Consider the following 26978-nt stretch of genomic DNA (forward strand, 5'->3'; position numbering starts at 1 on the left):
CTGAAATTGCACTGCATTGCACCCAGATCACATGTGAATCTCACAGGGAGGCAAAGCACTTTCCTGTGTAATTCATATTTTGAAAGGGCCCTTAAGTTGTGAAAAATAAACAAAGAACCTAGTGCAAAAATAGCCTCTAATTGTAGCATAAAACAAATAAGTTCTCACTAATGTAAAAGCGATCAGCAAATAAACTAGTTCCCGCCTGGCCTATAGCACATTGGCGGCCAGGTGGGCCTTTCGTCCCTCCGGCCATATGACATCCTCCCCTTCTTGGCACGCAGCAATCAGTGGTGAGCCGCGTTCCTCGGGCACTGAGCATCACTGATCAGGGTAAAGAGCCAATAACGCTGACTCTTTACCATGTGATCAGCTGTGTCCAATCACAGCTGATCACATGTAAACAAATGCCGGTTAGCGGCATTTCTGATCCTCAGCGCTGTGACGGGGACATTTACACTGATAATCAGGGCATTGATTATCAGTGCAGCATATCAGTGCCACCTTATCAGTGCAGCCTCATCAGTGTCCATTAGTGCAGCCTATCAGTGATCATCAGTGCCGCCTCATCAGTGCTCTATGATAAATAAAAATGGTGTTGCACACCATGATAAACAGAAATGGTATTCTGTGATATATAATCATCAAAAGAATATAAATAAAGTGCATACAATCATAATACATACAGTATATAAAGTGCATAATAATGTGCAATCCGTTGCATAAAGTGCATCAATATATTAACGTGTCCAAAAGTTCCTATTCCAGTGGTGATGTGATAGTAATGATCATTTGTTTGCAAATAAAGTGCTTCTTATGTGAATATATATAAACAACTTTGGTGTGCTTTCATCTCCTTGAGACACCTCTGTGCTCCCAGAATTCTCACCTTAAAGAGTAATCAAATGAGCCTATTGATTACAATCTTTGGGGCGATGTTCCGTCAATCCCAGCCTGGTTTCAAGTATCTCAGATATCTCAAAATGATCCTTGGTAGCAGTCCCTTTAAAGGAGAAGTATGGGTTTGGCTTTTCCCCATATTCATACTTACCAAAGTGGATGCTGCATCTGTCCCCCGTCACCTCTGCACTGAGAACTGAGCCATCGAACACCGCCGATGGCTCGGTTCTCTCAGCTCCCCAAGAAGAGAGCTGCTGACTGTCAATCAGCAGCTCTCCTACTCTGCTCCTCCACGCTCATTGGATCGCTAAGCTGTGGAGGGGGCGGGGAGTGGCCATCTCAGCGGCTCGCTGAGAGGCTGAGACTGCCATCAGTCCAGGCACCTGGCAAATCCAGACTTCCGAAGTTAGGATGGCACGGTGCCTGGACTGAACTTGGTGACGTCGGCAGAGAGCCGAATTCAGACTGCTCTCTGCTGAAAACGGGTCACAGCAGTGCAAATTGAATTGCACTCATGTAACCCTTAAAAGAAGCCCAAACAAACGAGCTCAGGCTGGACTTCTCCTTTAACCACTTGCCGACCGCCTAACGACGATATACGTCAACAGAATGGCACAGGCAGGCAAAATCACGTACCTGGTACGTGATTGCCTTCCCACGGGCGGGGGGTCCGATCGGACCCCCCCCCCGGTGCCAGAGGCGGTCGGCTTTGGTCTGGGAGCGTTTAGAGATTAGGGGGAGGCCATCCATTCGTGGCCCCCCCCTCGCGATCGCTCCAAGCCAATGAGAATCCTCCCCTGCCTGTGTGTAGTACACACAGGCAGGGGATGTGATGTCATCTCTCCTCGGCTCGGCAGTTTCCGTTCTGGCGCCAAGGAGAGAAGACATCTGAGTAAGTGCACAAACACACACACACTCAGTAGAACATGCCAGGCACACATTACACCCCCGATCCCCCCCCAATCACCAGCCCCCCCCCCCCCCCCCCCACACTGACACCAAGTAATTTTTTTTTTCTGATTACTGCATGGTGTCAGTTTGTGACAGTTAGAAGTGGTAGGGCAGTGAGTGTTAGCCCCCTTTAGGTCTAGGGTACCCCCCTAACCCCCCCTAATAAAGTTTTAACCCCTTGATCACCCCCCGTCACCAGTGTCGCTAAGCGATCATTTTTCTGATCGCTGTATTAGTGTCGCTGGTAAAGCTAGTTAGGGACGTAAATATTTAGGTTCGCCGTCAGCATTTTATAGCGACAGGGACCCCCATATACTACCTAATAAATGTTTTAACCCCTTGATTGCCCCCTAGTTAACCCTTTCACCACTGATCACCGTATAACCGTAACGGTTGACGCTGGTTAGTTTGTTTATTTTTTATAGTGTCAGGGCACCCACCGTTTATTACCGAATAAAGGTTTAGCCCCCAGATCGCCCGGCAGTGCTATGCGTCGCCCCAGGCAGCGTCAGATTAGCGCCAGTACCGCTAACACCCACGCACGCAGCATACGCCTCTAAACTAAACGCATAACTGCAGCGTTCGCAGAGTCAGGCCTGATCCCTGCGATCGCTAACAGTTTTTTTGGTAGCGTTTTGGTGAACTGGCAAGCACCAGCCCCAGGCAGCGTCAGGTTAGCGCCAGTAGCGCTAACACACACGCACGCACCGTACACCTCCCTTAGTGGTATAGTATCTGAATGGATCAATATCTGATCCGATCAGATCTATACTAGCCTCCCCAGCAGTTTAGGGTTCCCAAAAACGCAGTGTTAGCGGGATCAGCCCAGATACCTGCTAGCACCTGCGTTTTGCCCCTCCACCCTGCCCAGCCCAGCCCACCCAAGTGCAGTATCGATCGATCACTGTCACTTACAAAACACTAAACGCATAACTGCAGCATTCGCAGAGTCAGGCCTGATCCCTGCGATCGCTAACAGTTTTTTTGGTAGCGTTTTGGTGAACTGGCAAGCACCAGCCCCAGGCAGCGTCAGGTTAGTGCCAGTAGCGCTAACACGCACGCACGCACCGTACACCTCAATTAGTGGTATAGTATCTAAACGGATCAATATCTGATCCGATCAGATCTATACTGGCGTCCCCAGCAGTTTAGGCAGGAGCAGCGAAGAGGGACCCGAGAAGAGCAGGATCCGGGCTGCTCTGTGCAAAACCAGTACAGTACACAGAGCAGGTAAGTATAACATCTTGATTATTTTTTTCATTTTTTTTAAACAAGACTTTACAATCACTTTAAGGCTTTACAACTGTTTGAACATGCACTGCAGACACAGATTTAGCCGTTGTGATATATAACGTCTTTATACATAAAAAACAAGTTTGATAAAAAAAAAAAATATTGCTTTTTGACAAACAGAAGTACGACTTTAAAATATAAGAAAAAAAAATTGTATAGTCTGTAGGCTGTAATGCTATTAGACATATTACCTGAATACATTACCAACAATAAATATTAAGGCTCCATGCACACTGAAGCTTATAAACGGCCGTTTTTGGGAGTTTGGGCGATTTTTTTTAACAGCCCATAAACTCCCCTCTATGTTATCCTATGTGTCCATGGACACATGGACGTTTTTGGAGGTTTATCAGCAGTGGAGTTAATGGGCTGTTGTCTGAATGCCCTAAAATCGCGTTCATGAGCTGTTTTTCTGACCACAAAAAATGTTTAAAAATGTTAAACGCGCATAAGCGCTGATAAACATTGGTAAACACTCAAAAACGTGGCTCACCATCGTTTTTTACTGTTTCTCTTAAAAAAAAAAAAAACGCGGAAAAACGCTAAAAAACGCCGATAAACGCTGTTAGAAAAACATAAAAAATTTTGAAAGACTCATTGCAAAGCTATTGGCGTTTTTATAACGTTATTTTAACGTCCAGTGTACATGGAGCCTAAGAAAAAAAAGCCCTTTTCTTATTTATTTCGTTTTTCAGCAGCTTAGTAGATGCCCCTTTATTTATTCTTATGTGGTAGTGCAATAGTAAAATACATGTTTAACCACTTGCTGACCACATAACACTGTTATACGGTGGCACAGTGGCTCTCCTGTGCCGGATCACGTACCTGGTATGTGATCCGGCACTTCCAGGTAGGGGAAGCTGAAGTCGATCAGCGGGAGTCGGCCAATGAATGACCGCCGGCACCCGCTGATCGGTGAGGAGAAAGACAGAACAGAGCTCTGCATTGTTTACATGGGCTCTGTTCTGTCTTTTTCCTCGCCGATCACCGGGTGCCAGCGGCCCTGTCAGTGGGGATGTACTGGATTTTGTTTCCCTGTAATGCAGTGAACAAAAACCAGCACATCCCTTAGTAAAGCACCTCACATAGTAAACACAAAATCACTGGTTAGGCACACATTTAACCCTTTGATCGCCCTAGATGTTTAACCCCTTCCCAGCCAGTGTCATTAGTACAGTGACAGTGCATATTTTTAGCACTGATCACTGTATTAGTGTCACTGGTCCCCTAAAAAGTGTCAAAAGTGTCAGTTAGTGTCAGACTGTCCGCTGCATTATTAAAGTCCCGCTACAAATCGCTGATCGCCCGCCATTACTAGTGTAAAAAAAAAAAAATTCCAGTATATATCCCATAGTTTGTAGATTCTATAACTTTTGCGCAAAACAATCAATATATGCTTATTGGGATTTTTGTTACCAAAACTATGTAACAAAATACATAATGGCCTAAATTTACGAAGACATTTTTTTTTTTTTTTTTATGTTTTATGTTTTATAAAAGAAAGTAAAAAATATTGTTTTTTTTTTCAAAATTGATGGTCTTTTTTTGTTGAGACAAAATATAAAAAATCCAGTGGTGATCAAATATCACCAAAAGAAAGCGCTATTTGTGTGTGGGGGGGGATTATATCAATTTAATTTGGGTACAGCGTTGCATGACCGCGTAATTGTTAGTTAAAGTAACGCAGTGCCGTATAGCCAAAAATGTCCTGGTCATGAAAGCGGAGCTCCACCTTAAACAAAAAATATTAAAAGCCAGCAGCTACAAATACTGCAGCTGCTGACTTTTAATAAATGGACACTTACCTGTCCCAGGGTCCAGCGATGTCGGCAGCCAAAGCCGATCGATCGCTCGTCTCTCCACTGCCCCCACTGCCATCCTCGGTCAGGGAATCAGGAAGTGAAGCGTTGCAGCTTCACTGCCCGGTTCCCTACTGCGCATGCGCGAGTCACGCTGCGCGTCTACATTGGTCCCCGTTGTGTTGTGGGAACCGTGTGTTTCCCAGAACACAAGGGGGGGGCGGGCATTTGCGGCTAGCTATTCCCGGAAGTGGGTGCTGATACCTGTATTATACAGGTATCTGCACCCCCCCTGAAAGGTGCCAATTGAGGCATCGGAGGGGGAGAGGAATCCGATGAGCCAAAGTTCCACTTTAGGGTGGAACTCTGCTTGAAGGGGGGTAAATCGTCAAGAGGTTAAAATATAATAACAATAAAATAAACTGTAAACTCTATTGGCTGTAATGCAATTGCACATATTAACTGAATATATTATAACCATTAAATATTATTAAAAAACGAAGAAAAGCCTTTTTCTTCATTTTTTTTTTCTTTCAGCAGCCTCTATTTATTCTTAGGTGGTAGTGCAATAGTACAATACATGTTTAAACTTTATTGTGCTATTATTATTGGCATGGAATTGGATTTGGGAAGATTTGGTATTGGCGTGGAAGTGGGGTGGAATTGTGTTGCCGATTTAGAAAAGGCCAGCAGGGGGCGCTAAAGAGATGGTTTGAATGCATGTAGTAATATGTGGAACTGCATAAGAAAGGGAAAGGTTTGATGGGAGCCTGCGTCTCTCAGCCAATACAGCTTGCCGGAAGCGTCAGAGGGCTTTAATCACTTCCCGACCGCCGCACGACTATGTACGTCCTAAGTTTGAATGGGGATATCGTTGTTATGGCAGCAGCTAGCTGCCATAACCCCGGTATCCCCGTTTTCGTGCGGCGGCTGGCTTTCAGATAAAAGTGGTCCCTGCCGCGAGATCACTTTTATCGGTGGCGGGAGAGGGCCCCCCCCCCGCCGCGATCCGATGCCCTCCGCCGCTTACCGGAGCCGTCGGTAGCGGCGGAGGCGATTGCGTCCTGTGCCGTGGTGTGTCTGGAGACGAGTGAGGCCAAGATGGCGCTCACTCGTCTCCATGACACTGCTGGGCGGAAGCGACGTCAAAACGTCACTTCCGTCCACGCCTCTTGAAGGCATATTTTTTCAAATGTCATTTTTCTAAATGACTTTTTTTTTTTTTTATTGCATTTTAGTGTAAATATGAGATCTGAGGTCTTTTTGACCCCAGATCTCATATTTAAGAGGTCCTGTCATGCTTTTTTCTATTACAAGGGATGTTTACATTCCTTGTAATAGGAATAAAAGTAACACAATTTTTTTTTTTTTTAAACAGTGTAAAAATAAATAAAATATTGTAAAATAAATAATAAAAATAAAAAAAAAAATTTTTAAAACCCCCCTGTCCCGACGAGCTCGCGCGCAGAAGCGAACGCATACGCGAGTAGCGCCTGCATATGAAAACGGTGGTCAAACCACACATGTGAGGTATCGCCGCGACCGGTAGAGCGAGAGCAATAATTCTAGCCCTAGACCTCCTCTGTAGCGCAAAATATGCAACCTGTAGAATTTTTTAAACGTCGCCTATGGAAATTTTTGAGGGTAAAAGTTTGACGCCATTCCACGAGCGGGCGCAATTTTCAAGCATGACATGTTGGGTATCAATTTACTTGGCGTAACATTATATTTCACAATATAAAAAAAAATTGGGATAACTTTACTGTTGTTTTATTTTTTTATTCAAAAAAGTGAATTTTTTCCAAAAAAAGTGCGCTTATAAGACCGCTGCGCAAATACGGTGCAAAAAAAAGTATTGCAATGACCGCCATTGTATTCTCTAGGGTGTTAGAAGAAAAACCATATATAATGTTTGGGGGTTCTAAGTAATTTTCTAGCAGAAAAACCTGTTTTAAACATGTAAACACCTAAAATCCAAAACGAGGCTGGTCCTTAAGTGGTTAACAGACAGGCGGCGTTCAGAGGAAAACGCAAGTTCTGGTGGATAAACCTCCCTCCTTCACATTTTCGTTCCGTTTTCATTCGAAAATTAAAATTGATATTCATCATAATTTTCGTCAATTGACTTAATTTGAATTTTATTTCCGTTTCATTTTCATCACTGAAAACATGCAGCTGATGATAACTATGATGAAAATACTTTCGTCTACAAAATGAACACTGTAGTACAGTTAGAATTCCGGTAAAATCACTGCTTTGATAACATCAAACATCCACATGCTGGGTCTGTTTTTCGGTTTATCAGAGTTGACTGACAGGCTTGATGTGAGCAAGAGGAAGAGTAAAACAGAGTCACTGCGGAGCGCTACTACTACTACTACAAAAAGGAAAGCTTGCATGTTAAGCACTTCGTATCTAGGCCAAATCTGACACTTCGCTCCTACATGTAAAAATCTACTGTTTTTTTATTACCGTGTTTCCCTGAAAATAAGCCCGGGTCTTTTATTAATTTTGGTAACAAAAGACCCAGTAGGGCTTATTTTCAGGGTAGGTCTTATCATGCCATGTGCACTCTTCTCTCCCCCTCTTCCTCCCTCCCTAGCGCCGCTGGGCACTTCCGTGACCCGCAAGAGCTCTGCAGAGGGAGGAGGGCCCGAGATCCCCCGCTGACTACTTGGAGAAGGGGAGATCAGCTGAGCTCTGCTCGGTGCTTCCATGGCCCGCCGGAGCTCTGCAGAGGGAGGAGGGCCCAAGGTACCCACTGACAGCTTGTAGAGGGGGAGATTAGCTGAGCACCGCTTCCTTAGCCCACGGGACCTCTCCTCCTTGCTCCGAGCACTGCAGGGGGGGGGGCAAAATCACCCGCTGACAGCTGGGAGGAAAGGAGGAAAGCAGCAGGAGATCAGCTGATCGCAGAGCGGCGCAATTCCGAAGGTACTTGGCACAATTAGATCGCACAAACACACACACAGTCTACACTATACACCACTGCAACAGAGTGGATTCCAGCACTCTACCAGCACTTTATAAACTAGGGCTTATTTTCGAGGTAGGGCTTATATTGCAGCCCTTCCCGCAAATCACAGTAGGTCTTATTTTCGGGGTAGGTCACATTTTCGGGGAAACACGGCAGAAAATTACTTAGAACCCCCAAAAATTAAATATATATATTTTTTTTTAGCAGAGGCCCTATAGAATAAAATGGTGGTCATTTCAAAACACTAAAGTTAGCCCAATGTTTTTGCATGAAAGATGATGTTACGCTGAGTAAATAGATTCCTGAACATGTTACACTTCAAAATTGCGTCTGCCCGTGGAATGGCGGCAAACTATGGTGCTTAAAATTCTCCATAGCCCATGCTTTAAACGCCTTTACGGGTTTCCAGTTTAGCGTTGCACAGGAGGTCTGGTGCTAGAATTATTGCTCTCGCTGTGACGTTTGTGACAATACCTTACATGTGTGGTGCAATCACCATATACATATGCCTGCGACAGTAACGTATGCGTTCGCCCTTACACGTAAGCATGGTGGGACAGGGGCACTTTTAAATTTTTCTATTTATTTTATTTTATTTTTATTACACTTTTTTAAAAAACTTTTTTTTTTTTTTTACTAACTGTATTGCAGTGTTAATTTCGTCAACTATAATAATTTTGTCGACTAAATTAATACTATTTTAGTCTACAAAAATAAGACCAAAACTAAAACAATACAGATGACTAAAATACAACTAAAATGATATTTTAGTCAAAAGACTATGACTAAAACGAAATTGAATATATATCACGACGGCTAAACCTTAAAACCATAAATAATAAACATCTTATTAGATTTTTACTCCAGGAGTAGATAATGTTTGGCAGTTCTAAAGAAATAATGCATTAAAATGTAACTACAATGTAAACCCATCAGATTTTAGTCGACTAAAATGTACTGGGGATTGTAGTAGACTAAAATACGACTAAAACTAAAACAACTCAGATGACTAAAATACAACTAAAGCTAAAATGCCATTTTAGTCAAAAGACTATAACTAAAGCTAAATTTGAAAATTGATGTCAAAATTACCACTGCTGTATTTGCTATCACAAGATATGAACAACATCCCTTGTGACAGCATAGGCCGTGACAGGTCCTCTTCATGGAGACCCCAAATCTCTCCTCTAGTCTCTCATGCAGCTGATCAGACACAGGCCGGTCTGATCAGCTGCTTTCCTGGCCGCTGGCGACTTCAAAGTAGTCCTTGCACTACTTTAGTCCGACTTTGATGCGACTTGAGGTCCTTAGAACTAGCTTACAAAGGCATTGCTTCAAGTCGCATCAAAATCGTGACAACATCGCAGCAAAAACGCACGACTTTCAGGTTGCACAAGTGTGAAAGGGGCTTTATGCAGCACTTTACATGTGTATGGTACATTTACATCAGTCCCTGTCCTCAAGAAGCTTACAATCTAAGGTCCCCAACTCACATTCATACATACACATACTAGGGCCAATTTAGACAGGAGTCGGTCATTTTAGGGTTAACACAGGCAGTGAGGAGGTGACCTATCAGGCCGCCACCAGCGAGAACTACCCGAAAGGTGCGCTATTATCAGTTACATTGTCACCAGCTCTCTGGACTACAGAACACCTTCTCTCCATGTTACGGAGATGAGGAGCCTTGTACACACATTGAAAAAATCAGGCGAAAGATCGGCCAGTTTTCCACGATGTTTCACAGCAAGTCGGAACCGAGGATAGAAATAATGTACGAAAATTCTCATACGACAAAGGCTTTTTTCTTTTACCACTTGCCAACCGTACACAGTACATATACGGTGGCAAGGCGGCTCTCCTGTGCAAAAACATGTACCTGTATGTGATTTTACACTTCCACTGGAGATACATTTTTGACTATTTGAAAAAAAAAATAAAATGCTCCTAAACACAAACGCAGCTAAATGCGGCAAAACGGAAGTTTTTAAACATTGCTTACTATCTGTCAATTTAAATAGTTCAGGGGAGGTTGTAAAACGTACATTAAGCCTAAATATTACATTTGTGTTTTTGGATTTGGACATCCTAGACTTAGAAATCCTCCAAAAGGTGCACCGTCTCATCTGCTTTAAGCATAGATCGCCACCTATAGGCTGTGAGGGGAACTGCACCGTTCTAGACCAAGAAAGAAGAGGATGTTTTTATCATTTATTTATATATCCTGGTCCCTTAAAGTGGTTGTAAACCCTTACAACACACTTTTTGCTACAGGTAAGCCTATAATAAGGCTTACCTGTAGCTACCCTGGATATCTCCTAAACCTGAACGGGTATCCCCTGTATGCATGTGCCGATGTCATTGGCACATTCGCACAGAAGCAACGGCACGTACGTGCTGTTGCTTCAGTTAGACCGTGCCGTTACCTGCGGCTCCTGCACGCACGCGTGAGAGTGACGTCATCGCGGCTCCAATCACAGCGGCGGAGTAACTCCGGGAGCAATGTCACCAGCTGGAGTGGTGAACGAGGACCGCTGCAGGGGCTTCAATCTAAGGTAAGTAATACATAATGAGCAAGTATGCTATGCATACTAGCTCATTATGCCTTTGTCTTGCGAGTTTTTTTTTTTTTTACCTTAGAACGAAGCCCCCCGCAGGGGCACACGGTCCCCACTGAGGGGGGTGACATGTTCCCTCCTCGTTTCTTCTGGGTTCGCGGGCTCCGGCAATGTGTGTGGCCAGGGCCGCAATGATGTCACTCCCGCACGCGGCATTCTCGCGGGAGCCCTTTTTTCCGACAAAGAGTTCTGAAGTTTTGGCAGGATACGCAAGACCTTCAGAGCGCATGCGCCGCTGACGTCAGCAATGTATGCAGGGTGAATATCTCCTAAACCGTACAGGTTTAGAAGATATTAATTTTACCTACAGGTAAGCCTTATTATAGGCATTCCTGTAGGTAAAAATCATCAAGCGGGGTATACCACTAAGAGAATAGAAGACAGGTATTTCGAAAATTCAGGTTTTACCACCCCAAAAATACACAAAAAAATTCCATGCGCTCAATCCACAGGGATAAAACCAGAGTAAGATAATTCTCTATAACAGCGGTCTTCAACCTTTTTGGCACCGGGGACCGGTGTCATGGCAGAACATTTTGCCAATTCCCGGGTTTGCCACTTCAATGATCACCACACCATGGTTGATATTGGGTTAGGATGATTGAAGCGCATTATTTTTTTTATTACATTGTAATGTGCAATAAAATAGCTCAACTCACCATAATGCAGATTCTGTGGGATCCCTGAGTGCGTCACTTGCCACTGTCGCCTGTCACCAGATGCAGCGTGTCACTTGCCACCGTCGCCTGTCACCAGATGCAGCGTGTCACTTGCCACCGTCGACTGTCACCAGATGCAGCGTGTCACTTGCCACTGTCGCCTGTCACCAGATGCAGCGTGTCACTTGCCACCTATCGCCGGTCACCAGATGCGGCTTCCCACTCTCCTGCCGCCAGATGTAGAATGTCACTGTAGCCTGCCACCAAAAATATGAATTTAAGGCCAATTTTTAAAGTTTTTTTTTCTGCAGTGGAAGAACTTACTTACTCACACCCTTTTCTTGCAACCTCGCTGCCTCTCCCCAGCGCTGCATGGTCCGACAGAGCGAGGAAACCAGCACATGCGCAGTTGCTACTGTGTTCCATCCTATCCTAGAGTGAAAGGGTGGAACAGTAAGGATGAGGGGCGGGCAGTGAGAGATGGTGTCATCTCTCTGCTCATTTGCCGCACTTAGATCAGTGCAGCTTTCGCAGCCTGGCTACAAGTACAGCACAGACCGGCACCATAAGGTTACCGATCTGCCAAAGCAGCAAACACAGTATCAGTCAATTGATTGGGACACAGGTAGCCCCACCAGAGAACCACAGTAAGGGCCCTTTCACACTAGGAACTGCAGGTGATTCACCTGCAGTTCTGTGCAGTGCGATTTCACCGCACCTTACCAAAAGTAGTGTATGCACTACTTTTGAAGTGCAGGGCAACTGGATCACATGGTCCTTTTGTACCACTAGATCCAGTGAGGACAAACGACACTGTGTTTGCAAGCTGCATTTGGGATCTTATTAACGTTGCACTGACACCCGCAGCAGATCACAAGGGCAGTGCAACTGGAATGCAGTGTGGGAAGCCACACGGGAACGTACCTTTCCTGCACCACATTCTAGTGTAAATGACCCTAAAACTGTAGTCCTATGCAGCCCGGGATGGTGGAGCAGGGAACTCTCTCAGGGCCCATTCACATTGGAACGCGGTGCGGGAAACCTGCATTCTCCGCACTGCCCTTGCGATCTGCAGTGAGTGTCAATACAAAGTTCAGGACGCCCCAAACACAGGTCACAATTGCAGTGCATTTGCCCGCATTGGATCACATGATACAGAAGTATCATGCAATCCAATTGCAGTGCATTTCTAAAAGTAGTGCATGCACTACTTTTGGCATGGTGCGGGGTGATTTCAGACCATTTGAAATGAACGGGCTGAAATTGCACTGCATTGCACCCAGATCACATGTGAATCTCACAGGGAGGCAAAGCACTTTCTTGTGTAATTCATATTTTGAAAGGGCCCTTAAGTTGTGAAAAAATAAACAAAGAACCTAGTGCAAAAAGAGCCTCTAATTGTAGCATAAAACAAATAAGTTCTCACTAACGTAGAAGCGAAATAAACTAGTTCCCGCCTGGCCTATAGCACACTGACGGCCAGGTGGGCCTTTCGTCCCTCCGGCCATATGACATCCTCCCCTTCTTGGCACGCAGCAATCAGTGGTGAGCCGCGTTCCTCAGGCACGGAGCACCACTGATCAGGGTAAAGAGCCAATAACGCTGGCTCTTTACCATGTGATCAGCTGTGTTCAATCACAGCTGATCACATGTAAACAAATGCCGGTTAACGGCATTTCTAATCCTCAGCGCTGTGACGGGGACATTTACACTGATAATCAGGGCATTGATTATCAGTGCAGCATATCAGTGCCACCTTATCAGTGCAGCCTCATCAGTGTCCATTAGTGCAGCCTATCAGTGATCATCAGTGCCGCCTCATCAGTGCTCTATGATAAATAAAAATGGTGTTGCACACCATGATAAACAGAAATGGTATTCTGTGATATATAATCATCAAAAGAATATAAATAAAGTGCATACAATCATAATACATACAGTATATAAAGTGCATAATAATGTGCAATCCGTTGCATAAAGTGCATCAATATATTAACGTGTCCAAAAGTTCCTATTCCAGTGGTGATGTGATAGTAATGATCATTTGTTTGCAAATAAAGTGCTTCTTATGTGAATATATATAAACAACTTTGGTGTGCTTTCATCTCCTTGAGACACCTCTGTGCTCCCAGAATTCTCACCTTAAAGAGTAATCAAATGAGCCTTTTGATTACAATCTTTGGGGCGATGTTCCGTCAATCCCAGCCTGGTTTCAAGTATCTCAGATATCTCAAAATGATCCTTGGTAGCAGTCCCTTTAAAGGAGAAGTATGGGTTTGGCTTTTCCCCATATTCATACTTACCAAAGTGGATGCTGCATCTGTCCCCTGGCACCTCTGCACTGAGAACTGAGCCATCGAACACCGCCGATGGCTCGGTTCTCTCAGCTCCCCAAGAAGAGAGCTGCTGACTGTCAATCAGCAGCTCTCCTACTCTGCTCCTTCACGCTCATTGGATCGCTAAGCTGTGGAGGGGTCGGGGAGTGGCCATCTCAGCGGCTCGCTGAGAGGCTGAGACTGCCATCAGTCCAGGCACCTGGCAAATCCAGACTTCCGAAGTTAGGATGGCACGGTGCCTGGACTGAACTTGGTGACGTCGGCAGAGAGCCGAATTCAGACTGCTCTCTGCTGAAAAGGGGTCACAGTAGTGCAAATTGAATTGCACTTATGTAACCCTTAAAAGAAGCCCAAACAAACAAGCTCAGGCTGGACTTCTCCTTTAACCACTTGCCGACCGCCTAACGACGATATACGTCAACAGAATGGCACAGGCAGGCAAAATCACGTACCTGGTACGTGATTGCCTTCCCACGGGCGGGGGGTCCAATCGGACCCCCCCCCCCCCCCCCCGGTGCCAGAGGCGGTCGGCTTTGGTCTGGGAGCATTTAGAGATTAGGGGGAGGCCATCCATTCGTGGCCCCCCCCTCGCGATCGCTCCAAGCCAATGAGAATCCTCCCCTGCCTGTGTGTAGTACACACAGGCAGGGGATGTGATGTCATCTCTCCTCAGCTCGGCAGTTTCCGTTCTGGCACCGAGGAGAGAAGACATCTGAGTAAGTGCACAAACACACACACACTCAGTAGAACATGCCAGGCACACATTACACCCCCGATCCCCCCCCAATCACCCCCCCCCCCCCCCCCGTCACACTGACACCAAGCAGTTTTTTTTTCTCTGATTACTGCATGGTGTCAGTTTGTGACAGTTAGAAGTGGTAGGGCAGTGAGTGGTAGCCCCCTTTAGGTCTAGGGTACCTCCCTAACCCCCCCTAATAAAGTTTTAACCCCTTGATCACCCCCCATCACCAGTGTCGCTAAGCGATCATTTTTCTGATCGCTGTATTAGTGTCGCTGGTAAAGCTAGTTAGGGACCTAAATATTTAGGTTCGCCGTCAGCGTTTTATAGCGACAGGGACCCCCATATACTACCTAATAAATGTTTTAACCCCTTGATTGCCCCCTAGTTAACCCTTTCACCACTGATCACCGTATAACCGTTACAGTTGACGCTGGTTAGTTTGTTTATTTTTTATAGTGTCAGGGCACCCACCGTTTATTACCGAATAAAGGTTTAGCCCCCTGATCGCCAGGCGGTGCTATGCGTCGCCCCAGGCAGCGTCAGATTAGCGCCAGTACCGCTAACACCCACGCACGCAGCATACGCCTCTAAACTAAACGCATAACTGCAGCGTTCGCAGAGTCAGGCCTGATCCCTGCGATCGCTAACAGTTTTTTTGGTAGCGTTTTGGTGAACTGGAAAGCACCAGCCCCAAGCAGCGTCAGGTTAGCGCCAGTAGCGCTAACACACACGCACGCACTGTACACCTCCCTTAGTGGTATAGTATCTGAACGGATCAATATCTGATCCGATCAGATCTATACTAGCCTCCCCAGCAGTTTAGGGTTCCCAAAAACGCAGTGTTAGCGGGATCAGCCCAGATACCTGCTAGCACCTGCGTTTTGCCCCTCCGCCCGGCCCGGCCCAGCCCAGCCCACCCAAGTGCAGTATCGATCGATCACTGTCACTTACAAAACACTAAACGCATAACTGCAGCATTCACAGAGTCAGGCCTGATCCCTGCGATCGCTAACAGTTTTTTTGGTAGTGTTTTGGTGAACTGGCAAGCATCAGTGGCCTAGTACACCCTGGTCGTAGTCAAACCAGCACTGCAGTAACACTTGGTGACGTGGCGAGTCCCATAAGTGCAGTTCAAGCTGGTGAGGTGGCAAGCACAAGTACTTCCCCCATTCACATCCCCAACCAAATGCAGTCGGCTGCATGAGAGGCATTTTCTTTATGTCCTCCCGAGTACCCCTACCCAACGAACCCCCCCAAAAAAGATGTTGTGTCTGCAGCAAGCGCGGATATAGGCGTGACACCCGCTATTATTGTCCCTCCTGTCCTGACAATCCTGGGCTTTGCATTGGTGAATGTTTTGAACGCTACCATTCACTAGTTGAGTATTAGCGTAGGGTACAGCACTGCACAGACTAGGCACACTTTCACAGGGTCTCCCAAGATGCCATCGCATTTTGAGAGACCCGAACCTGGAACCAGTTACAGTTATAAAAGTTAGTTACAAAAAAAGTGTAAAAAAAAAAAAAAAAAAAGAACACAAACAAAAATATAAAATAAAAAAAAAATAGTTGTTGTTTTATTGTTCTCTCTCGCTCTATTCTCTCTCTATTGTTCTGCTCTTTTTTACTGTATTCTATTCTGCAATGTTTTATTGTTATTATGTTTTATCATGTTTGCTTTTCAGGTATGCAATTTTTTATACTTTACCGTTCACTGTGCTTTATTGTTAACCATTTTTTTGTCTTCAGGTACGCCATTCACGACTTTGAGTGGTTATACCAGAATGATGCCTGCAGGTTTAGGTATCATCTTGGTATCATTCTTTTCAGCCAGCGGTCGGCTTTCATGTAAAAGCAATCCTAGCAGCTAATTAGCCTCTAGACTGCTTTTACAAGCAGTGGGAGGGAATGCCCCCCCCACCGTCTTCCGTGTTTTTCTCTGGCTCTCCTGTCTCAACAGGGAACCTGAGAATGCAGCCGGTGATTCAGCCAGCTGACCATAGAGCTGATCAGAGACCAGAGTGGCTCCGAACATCTCTATGGCCTAAGAAACCGGAAGCTACGAGCATTTTATGACTTAGATTTTGCCGGATGTAAACAGCGCCATTGGGAAATTGGGGAAGCATTTTATCACACCGATCTTGGTGTGGTCAGATGCTTTGAGGGCAGAGGAGAAATCTAGGGTCTAATAGACCCCAATTTTTTCAAAAAAGAGTACCTGTCACTACCTATTGCTATCATAGGGGATATTTACATTCCCTGAGATAACAATAAAAATGATTTAAAAAAAATAAAATAAAAGGAACAGTTTAAAAATAAGATAAAAAAGCAAAAAAATAATAAAGAAAAAAAAAAAAAAAAAAAAAGCACCCCTGTACCCCCTGCTCTCGCGCTAAGGCGAACGCAAGCGGTCTGGCGTCAAATGTAAACAGCAATTGCACCATGCATGTGAGGTATCACCGCGAAGGTCAGATCGAGGGCAGTAATTTTAGCAGTAGAAACAAAAAAAAAAAAAAAAATGTGTCACTTTCCCGCAACTTGTGTCAAAATATAAAATATTCCATGGACTCAACATGCCTCAAAGCAAATAGCTTGGGGTGTCTACTTTCCAAAATGGGGTCATTTGGGGGGGGGGGGGGTTATGCCATCTGGGCATTTTATGGCCTTCAAAACTGTGATAGGTAGTGAGGAGTAAAATCAAAAATTTACGCCCTTAGAAATCCTGAAGGTGGTGATTGGTTTTCGGGGCCCTGTACGCGGCTAGGCTCCCAAAAAGTCCCACACATGTGGTATCCCCATACTCAGGAGAAGCAGCTAAATGTATTTTGGGGTGCAATTCCACATATACACATGGCCTGTGTGAGCAATATATCATTTAGTGACAACTTTTTGTAATTTTTTTTTGTCATTATTCAATCACTTGGGACAAAAAAAATGAATATTCAATGGGCTCAACATGCCTCTCAGCAATTTCCTTGGGGTGTCTACTTTCCAAAATGGGGTCATTTGTGGGGTTTTTGTACTGCCCTGCCATTTTAGCACCTCAAGAAACGACATAGGCAGTCATAAATTAAAGGCTGTGTAAATTCCAGAAAATGTACCCTAGTTTGTAGGCGCTATAACTTTTGCACAAATCAATAAATATACACCTATTGACATTTTTTTTACCAAAGACATGTGGCCGAATACATTTTGGCCTAAATGTATGACTAAAATTGAGTTTATTAGATTTTTTTTAGAACAAAAAGTAGAAAATATCATTTTTTTTCAAAATTTTTGGTCTTTTTCCGTGTATAGCGCAAATAATAAAAACGGCAGAGGTGATCAAATACCATCAAAAGAAAGCTCTATTTGTGGGAAGAAAAGGACGCAAATTTCGTTTGGGTACAGCATTGCATGGCCGCGCAATTAGCAGTTAAAGCGACGCAGTGCCAAATTGTAAAAAGTGCTCTGGTCAGGAAGGGGGTAAATCCTTCCGGGGCTGAAGTGGTTAAAGCTCACTCTCCCACACCTAAACCATATATTAGGATAAAGCAGAGTAATCTCCCCTGGTGTAGTAATTAAAGTAGTAAATTTATTAAAACAATAGTATTTCTTATGTAAAAATATACAGCAGCTTTCCAGTCTCTGACATCACTGTCGGGGATGTTACCTCACCGCTGGAGTGCAGCCTATCAGTGCCCATCAGTGCAGCCTGTCAGTGTCCATCAGTGCAGCCTCTCAGTGCCCATCAGTGCAGCCTGTCAGTGCCCATCAGTGCAGCCTGTCATTGCCCATTAGTGCAGCCTGTCATTGCCCATTAGTGCAGCCTGTCAGTGAAGAAGAAAAATTACTTACTTGTACAAAATTGTATAAACAGAAACGAACAAGAGGGAAGATGAAAACACTGTAAAAGGATCGTAGGGAGGAATCAGGAGGAGAGCCAGCCGGATCACACAGCGGGAGGATCTCCTACTGTGACACCACTTGGGGCTAAAACGCCAGCCGCTGTCAATAAAAGTCCTGCCTCCTGGACTGGCTCCTATGATAGACGTCACACTAGTTCAATTTCCCGGCATTGGACCAGTGTGCTGTCTATCATGGGAGCAGGTTTAGGAGGTTGGACTTTGTATGACAGCGGTCGGAGTTTCAGCTCTAAATGGTGTCAGAGCGGAAGATCCACTCTCTGTGTGATCCGGCCGGCTCTCCTCCTGATTCCTCCCTATGATCCCCATGCAGTGTTTTGTTTTCATCTTCCCCACGGTTTCGTTTAATGGCTGATCGCTTCTGGCAGAAGCAGTGTGGCTTTTTTACGTTGCATCAGAGTGGCCCACGGGGCAATTGCCACCCTACCTTTCCGGCCCAGTCCGCCCCTGATCCAAGTGAAAGCAGGTACCTATCAAAAATAGGTACCCACTCCCCGATAAAAAAAAAAAGAAATGACAAGGTAGAGGAGGGGGAGGAGGACAAACAGCAGAACTTGCCCTTTTGAGTGAAGTTCCGAATTACGACGATAGTACGCCGCAGTTGGTGAAAAAAATAAAACTCCGGTGATGTCACCGGCTGCATGCACTCTGAATATCTCCTAAACAGTGCAAGTTTAGGAGATATTCACTGTACCTACAGGTAAGCCTTATTATAGGCTTATCTGTAAGTATAAGTGGTGTAACAGCGTTTACTACCACTTTAAGGAATCACAGGAAGAGCAATGGAAGGAGAATCTCCCAACAGGGGCAAATGATCTTTTGACAATTGTCATTGGTGGGCTATCCTCCCACTTTAAGATTTCTGCTCACATCCTGTTGTGTGTCTAGGACAGGAAGTGAGGGGAATCTTCCCGGGGTGGACACAGACAGTAATGAAAATGGGACAGATGTTCTAACATTTCCCCAGTCAAAACAAAGGAAAAAAGGTTTTGGCTGGAGTTCTACTTTAAGTGCAGTTAGAGGGAACAGAACCTGAAGTTTGCATACATTACATGTGTTATTTGCTGGGACACTTGTAACCGTCTCTTTTCGGCACCTCTGAGGTCTTTAAAGACCTACTTCAGATATTTCCTTTGTCAAAAGCCTGTTACCTTACAGATCCCTAAAACAAAGAGAGGACACATTTTAGTAACGGAACTATCAGAAATAAGAGATAAACATCTACAACAAAAAAAAAGAAGGACACAGGACAAGGTGGTAACCCCACCACAGCTTACAGAGGATCTTCACCAAGATATTACAATGTAATACATTACAGTTCACCAGATGTGGTGACTGCTTTAGTTTAGGATTTTTTCCCCTTTAATTTCACTGGGTGATCCTGCCAGTAACAAAATTCCTGTCTTAGGGTGACAACACCCCCTGCGCTGTATCTTAGAGGAGCAGCGTTGTCACCCCAGGCTCCTCCCCACTCCTCATCTCCATTACACAGGGGATAGTGTTCTGTAGTCTACAGAAGAGAACTGCAAAGGCTGATAGTGCTATTTAACCTTTTCACGTCTGCGCTATAGCAGTTTTACTGCTACAGGGCAGCACCTGTGTGCTGGATCGTGTTTTTTATATATATATATAATCCAACACTTCTGGGTAGGATGTGCGCCACTGGCGGCTCGCTTCCACTGTGATTACACACAGCGGAAGCTGATTGGCGGGTGCATGGTACCCGATGTCCAACGGCACCCTCCGATCGTTCAGCAGAGCGGTGGTCTGCCTATGTAATCAAGGTAGATCGCCATTCTGACAGGAGGGATCTGCCTTGAGGGAATACATTCCATCTATCACCCTTGTAAAAGCACCACACATAGTATAGTAAAGCACTTTGATCGCTCCTGATGTTAACCCCTTCCATGCCAGAGTCATTAGTACAGTGATAGTGCATATTTTTAGCACTGATCAATGTATTGGTGTCACTGGTCCCCAAAAAAAGTCTCAAAAAGTATCAGTCGGTGTCAGAATGTCCGCAGAAATAATGCAGTCCCGATATAAGTCCCTGATTGCCGCCATTAAAAGTAAAAACAAAAAAAATTAAAATATCCTATAGTTTGTAGGCACTATAACTTTTGTGCAAACCAATCCATATACGATTAGGCCTGATTCACACCTAGGCATTTTTAGTGCTTTAGCATTTTGCAGATTTGCACTACAGTCCATTTAACATTGTTTCCTATGGAACACGTTCTGTAGTGCAAATCAGCAAAATGCAAAAAGCACTAAAAATGCCTAGGTGTGAATCTAGGACTTATTGGGATTTTTTAACAAAAATATGTAGTAGAATACGTATTGGCTTGTTTTTTTTTTTTAATTTATTGTTTTATAGCAGAAAGTAAATAATATTTTCTTTTATTTTTTTTAATTGTCAGTCTTATTTTTGTTTATAGCGCAAAAAAAAAAACAAACAAAAAAAAAACGCAGAGGTAATCAAATACCACCAAAAGAAAGCTCTATTTTAGGGGAAAAAAATTGAATTTTATTTGGGTACAGTGTCGCACGACTGCGCAATTGTCAGTTAAAGTATCTCAGTGCCATATCGCAAAAAAATGGTCTTTTTATGAAGGGGGGTAAAATTTCCCGAGCTCAAGTGGTTAAGCTATATGTTCAGTGCACACTGCATTTCTGGCAGGATCAACAAATAGTATTCTGTACTCGCATAAAATGTTCTTAGCCTGAAAAATGCAAAACTAATGCAGCCACCACAGCTAAGAACTAGTAAAGCTGCAATAGGTTACCTTTGTTGTTAACCTTTAAATTAGGGATCTGCAAACTTTTCAGTACAAGGGCCACAGTGTGTACTTTACAAATATTGGAGGGCCAAGAAAAAATACTTGTTATAAATTAATAAAATTCAAATGAATGAATATGTTTTACTTGGAGCTTTTTTTTGTATTCAGCAGAGAGAAAAAAAACTGCAGGGACCCTGATGGCAGACTCTCATGTAAAGAAGGACTCTGATCTGGACCTTGATGTAAGGGGGGGGGGGGACTCTGAGTAAGAGGAGACTGTGGAGAAGTACTTTAATGTAACAGGGGACATTGATGAATACTCTCATATATGAGTGGACTCTGATGGGGACTCTCATGTAAGGAGGGCTCTGATCTGGACACTGATGTAAGGGGGGGCTCTGATGGGGTCTCTTGTGAGCACTCTCATATACGAGGGGACTTTCATAGAGACACCCATGTAAGAAGGAACTCTGATGGGGAAACACCCTGATGAGGACTTTCATGTAAGGGGAGACTCGGGTGAATACTCTCATGTAAGGGGGGACTCGGATGAATACTCTCATGTGAGGGGGGACTTTGATCTGGACCCTGATGGGGGGGGGGCCCTGATGGGGTCTCTTGTGAGGACTCTCATGTACGAGGGGACTTTGATAAAGACACTTATGTAAGAAGGAACTCTGATGGGGAAACACGTGTAAGGGGAGCCCTGATGAGGACTTTCATGTAAGGGGGGACTCAGGTGAATACTCTCATGTAAGGGGGGGCTTGGATCTGAACCCCGGTGTGTGTGTTTGGAACTCAGGTGTGGACTCTCTTGTAAGAGGGGACTCTGATGTAAGGGGGAACTCAGGTGAGGACTCTCCTGTAAGGGGGGACTCTGATGTAAGGGAGAGGATTAATGGGGACTCTCTAAGGGGGACTTACATGGTTGGTTTTTAGGACACCGGCAGTCCTAGCAACCGATAGCAGTACAATGACAGTGCAGCCAGGGGATAATGGGGAGAAGCAGAAGACCTGTGTGAGGGGCCACTGACCCTAGCTGTGGGCCAGATTAAACCCTTCAGTGGGTCGGATTCGGGGCCCGCGGGCCGAGGTTTGGAGGCCCCTGATATCTAAGGTTGGCCTCACACCACCTCATTGCAGTAACACCTTCTGCAGCACATTGCTCCCCACTGTAACACACAACCCTGTGTTGTGATTGGTTGCATTTAAAAAAGGTGAGGATGCGTTATTTTGTCCGATCAGAAGCATTGGCCGCTCTCATTGGTTCAACTACACAAATAAAATGAACCAGGCTAGAACTGTGAGAACTGCCATTGCAGTGTTTTTCTTTTTTTTTTTTATAGTAGTGACCCGTCAGGTTCTTATTATTATCTGGAAATTACCAAAATAGCAAAACAACGACCTTCACAAACAATCCAGCTTCTGTCCTTCTATCCTGACAGGTCCACTTTAACCACTGATCACCTATTCCATCGATTTCACTTCATTTCTATTCTTTTTTTTTTCTTTTCTAAAAGGTCCTGCAGAGATGGTTTGTTGTTTTTAATCACATTTTGACTATTTTTTTCTTTTTTTAATTTTTCATTTTTCTTGTGTCTATTTTTTTTTTTCATTTTTCTTGTGTCTATTTTTTTTTTTTTTTTAACGCTATCAATTAATTTGGTTTTTAACTTTGCGTCTTTATAAATATAAAAGAAATGGAGGGGGTAAAAGGGGACATGGGGGGGGGGGGACGACTTAGGAAAGAAGGGGACACGGATGTCATTGATGGTGTGGTTAGAAAGGGAAGTCGGTGGTAATTGGTAAAGGGAATGGCTATGAAGGAATTGGAAGGGGTAGAACAGGACAGAAAAGGGGCAGTAATTGGAGGAAGGGGGGGGGGAGTAGAAGAGGAAACTTTAATTGTAGGGGGGTAGAAAGGGATACGGGATATTTATGCAATTGGCTGTGTGTGTAGAAGAGGACACTAAGATAGTTGAGGGGGGGTGGGGAGGGTATATAGGGACACTGAGGTAATTAGAAGGTGGGGTAGTTGGAAAAAGGGGGTACAAAGAAGTAATGAGGGGGGAGAGTAGAGGGGGGCACTGAGGTAACTGGAAAAAGGGGGTCGGGTTGGGAGTAGAAGGGAGGGCACTTCAATTATTGTAATGGGGGGGGGGGGGAGATTGAGATAATTGTGGGGGGAGGGGGGATAGTAAGGGACACTGAGGTAATTGGGGGGGGGGGGATAAGGGACACTGAAGTAATTGTGGGGGGATAGGAAGAGACAGAGATAATGGTGTGTGTGTGTGTGTGTGTGGGGGGGGGGGGGGGATAGTAAAGGGCATTAAGGGTAAATGTGAGGGGATAGTAAAGGACACTTAGGTAATTGTGAGGGGGGGGGGGGGTAGTAAGGGACACTGAGGTAATTGGGGGGGGGGATAGTAAGAGACACTGAGGTAATTGTAGAGGGGGCGGGGATAGGGTGCACTGAGGTAATTGGGGGGGTAGTAAGAGACACTGAGGTAATTGTGGGGGGGGGGGATAAGGGGCACTGAGGTAATTGGGGGGGATATAGTAAGAGACACTAAGATAATGGGGCGGGGGTAGTAAGGGACACTGAGGTAATGAGGGGGGTATAGTAAAGGACACTGAGGTAATGAGGGGGGGTCGGGGATAGGGGACACTGAGGTAATTGGGGGGGGGGGGTAGTAAAGGAAACTTAGGTATTGGGGGTTGTAGTAAGGGACAGAAGTAATTGTGGGGGGGGGGGGTAGTAAGGGACACTGAGGAGAGTGATTATTCATTATCTATTGTCTCTTCATCGCACATTCATCACACCTGGGACGGACAGGACAGGTCGGAATAGGAGGTGACGCTTTGCTGTTCCATATTTCCTCTCAGGAACGGTCGGTGGTTCAGTCTCTGACCTCCAACAAAATGGCGCCGGCGGTTCCTGTCTCCCCCTAGTGACGGGCGGACTCGGGGCGGAAGTAGTCGCGGTGCAGTCTGGGAGGACGGTGTGTTTGGTGGTGTGTGGAATATGGCGGCTTCCTCGTCTGCTGGAAGCGGCCCCGGGCCCTCAGGGGCCGGGAATCCCGGAGGGGTGTCCGGACTGACCGCCTCTATTACCGGTACCATGAACAAGAAGAAGAAACCGTTCCTGGGCATGCCGGCCCCGCTGGGATATGTGCCGGGTCTGGGCAGAGGGTGAGAACCCGGGGAGGGGGCACTGAGGTACATGGGGGGGGGGGATAAGAGAAACGTAATGTAAGTGTGGGGAGGGGGATACCTAGATAATGAGGGGCAGAGATTATGACGGGAGGAGACACTGAGATATTGGGGGAGGGTATGAGGGGGACACTGAGGTAATGAGTGAGATGGGGAGATATGAAGGGGGTATGAGAGGACATTGTGTTAATGAGGAGCTTATGGTGGTATGTATGAGAGGAGACGAGGAGGTATGGGGGGGACACAAAGGAGACGAGGAGGAGGTATGGGGGGGATACTGAAGAGACGAGGAGGTATGGGGGGGATACTGAAGAGACGAGGAGGTATGGGGGGGATACAGAGGAGACAAGGTATAGGGGGGATACTAAGGAGACAAGGAGGTATGGGGGGACATGGAGGAGAGGAGGAGGAGGTATGGGGGGACACGGAGGAGACGACGAGGAGGAGGTATGGGGGGGGACACGGAGGAGACGACGAGGAGGTATGGGGGGGTACAGTGGAGACAAGGTATGGGGGGGATACTAAGGAGACAAGGAGGTATGGGGGGACATGGAGGAGACGAGGAGGAGGTATGGGGGGACACGGAGGAGACGACGAGGAGGAGGTATGGGGGGGACACGGAGGAGACGACGACGAGGAGGTATGGGGGGGATACTGAGGAGATGAGGAGGTATGGGGGGGGCATACTGAGGAGACGAGGAGGAGGTATGGGGGGTGGGATACTGAGGAGACGAGGAGGAGGTATGGGGGGGGGGGAGATACTGAGGAGACGAGGAGGAGGTATGGGGGGGGATACTGAGGAGACGAGGAGGAGGTATGGCGGGGGGGGGGGGAGATACTGAGGAGACGAGGAGGAGGTATGGAGGTGATACTGAGGAGACGAGGAGGAGGTATGGAGGTGATACTGAGGAGACGAGGAGGAGGTATGGAGGTGATACTGAGGAGACGAGGAGGAGGTATGGAGGTGATACTGAGGAGACGAGGAGGAGGTATGGAGGGGATACTGAGGAGACGAGGAGGAGGTATGGGGGGGATACTGAGGAGACAAGGAGGTATGGGGGTGATACTGAGGAGACAAGAAGGAGGTATGGGGGGGACACAGAGGAGACGAGGAGGAAGTATGGAGGGGAGACGAGGAGAAGGTATGGGGGGACACTGAGGTGACGAGGAGGAGGTATGGGGGGATACTGAGGAGACGAGGAGGAGGTATGGGGGGGATACTGAGGAGACGAGAAGGAGGTATGGGGGGGGTACTGAGGAGGAGGTATGGGGGGGATACTGAGGAGACGAGAAGGAGGTATGGGGGGGATACTGAGGAGACGAGGAGGAGGTATGGGGGGGGATACTGAGGAGACGAGAAGGAGGTATGGGGGGGTACTGAGGAGGAGGTATGGGGGGGATACTGAGGAGACGAGAAGGAGGTATGTGGGGGGGGATACTGAGGAGGAGGTATGGGGGGGTTACAGAGGAGGCGAGGAGGAGGTATAAAGGGGGATACTGAGGGGGCGAGGAGGAAGTATGGGGGGAAAACGGAGGAGACGACGAGGAGGTATAGGGGGGAAACGGAGGAGACAACGAGGAGGTATGGGGGGGAAACGGAGGAGACGACGAGGAGGTATGGGGGGGAAACGGAGGAGACGACGAGGAGGTATGGGGGGGAAACGGAGGAGACGACGAGGAGGTATGGGGGGGGAAACGGGGGAGACGACAAGGAGGTATGGGGGGGGAAACGGGGGAGACGACGAGGAGGTATGGGGGGGGAAACGGAGGAGACGAGGAGGTATGGGGGGTAAACGGAGGAGACGACGAGGTATGGTGGGTACACAGAGGAGACGACGAGGAGGTATGGGGGGTACACAGAGGAGACGACGAGGTATGGTGGGTACACAGAGGAGACGACGAGGAGGAGGTATGGGGGGGGGGGACACGGAGGAGACGACAAGGAGGAGGTATGGGACAGACAAGGAGGAGACGACGAGGAGGAGGTATCGGGGGGGGGACACGGGGGAGACACGGAGGAGGAGATATGGGGGGACACGGAGGAGGTATTGGGGGGGGACACGGAGGAGAGGAGGAGGTATGGGGGGGACTCGGAGGAGACGGTATGGGGGGACTCGGAGGAGACGACGAGGAGGAGGTATGGGGGGGACTCGGAGGAGGAGGTATGGGGGGGACACTGAGGAGACGAGGAGGAGGTATGGGGGGGACACGGAGGAGACTAGGAGGAGGTATAGGGGGGGACACGGAGGAGACGAGGAGGTATGGGGGGACATTGAGACGAGGGGGAGGTGTGAGGGGGACACTGAGGAGACGAGGAGGAGGAGGTGGTATGGGGGGACATGGAGGAGACGAGGAGGAGGTATGGGGGGACACGGAGGAGACGACGAGGAGGTATGGGGGGGGACACAGAGGAGACGAGGAGGAGGTATGGGGGGACACGGAAGAGCTGAGGAGGAGGTATGAGGGGGACACGGAGGAGACGACGAGGAGGAGGTACGGAGGAGAAGAGGAGGAGGTATGGGGGGACACGCAGGAGACGACGACGAGGAGGAGGTATGGGGGGATCACGGAGGAGCTGAGGAGGGGGTATGAGGGGGACACGGAGGAGACGACGAGGAGGAGGTATGGGGGGACGCAGAGGAGGAGGTATGGGGGGACACGGAGGAGACGAGGAGGAGGTAGTATGGGGGGGACACGGAGGAGACGAGGAGGTATGGGGGCGACACAGAGGAGATGACGAGGAGGAGGAGGAGGCGGTATGGGGGAACACGGAGGAGATGAGAAGGAGGAGGTATGGGGGGGACAC

The 26978-nt window shown here is 46.8% G+C and overlaps 1 protein-coding gene and 1 long non-coding RNA gene across 5 annotated transcripts in view; one reads left to right on the forward strand and one right to left on the reverse strand.

Annotated features, from left to right (window-relative positions):
- LOC141114000 (uncharacterized) overlaps positions 1 to 23938 on the reverse strand; it is a 66873-nt gene extending 42935 nt beyond the window's left edge. The window contains exons 1-4 of one of the 4 annotated variants that reach the window (XR_012236845.1): positions 23783 to 23938; positions 19227 to 19341; positions 17927 to 18060; positions 11198 to 11454 (exon numbers count right to left, since the gene is read on the reverse strand). This is a non-coding gene — a long non-coding RNA (uncharacterized lncRNA). Of the gene's footprint in view, positions 1 to 11197; positions 11455 to 17926; positions 18084 to 19226; positions 19342 to 23782 lie in introns of all 4 variants that reach the window. The other 3 variants (XR_012236846.1, XR_012236844.1, XR_012236847.1) reach the window with 3 other exon arrangements.
- Positions 23909 to 26978, forward strand: part of PRPF6 (pre-mRNA processing factor 6) — a 40140-nt gene continuing 37070 nt past the window's right edge. The window contains exon 1 of the mRNA XM_073607413.1: positions 23909 to 24151. Coding sequence (XP_073463514.1) covers positions 23985 to 24151 — 167 coding nt within the window. The 5' untranslated portion in view covers positions 23909 to 23984. The remainder of the gene's footprint in view (positions 24152 to 26978) is intronic.

This window comes from Aquarana catesbeiana, linkage group LG12 (assembly GCF_042186555.1).
Source record: "Aquarana catesbeiana isolate 2022-GZ linkage group LG12, ASM4218655v1, whole genome shotgun sequence".
Lineage (NCBI taxonomy): Eukaryota > Metazoa > Chordata > Amphibia > Anura > Ranidae > Aquarana > Aquarana catesbeiana.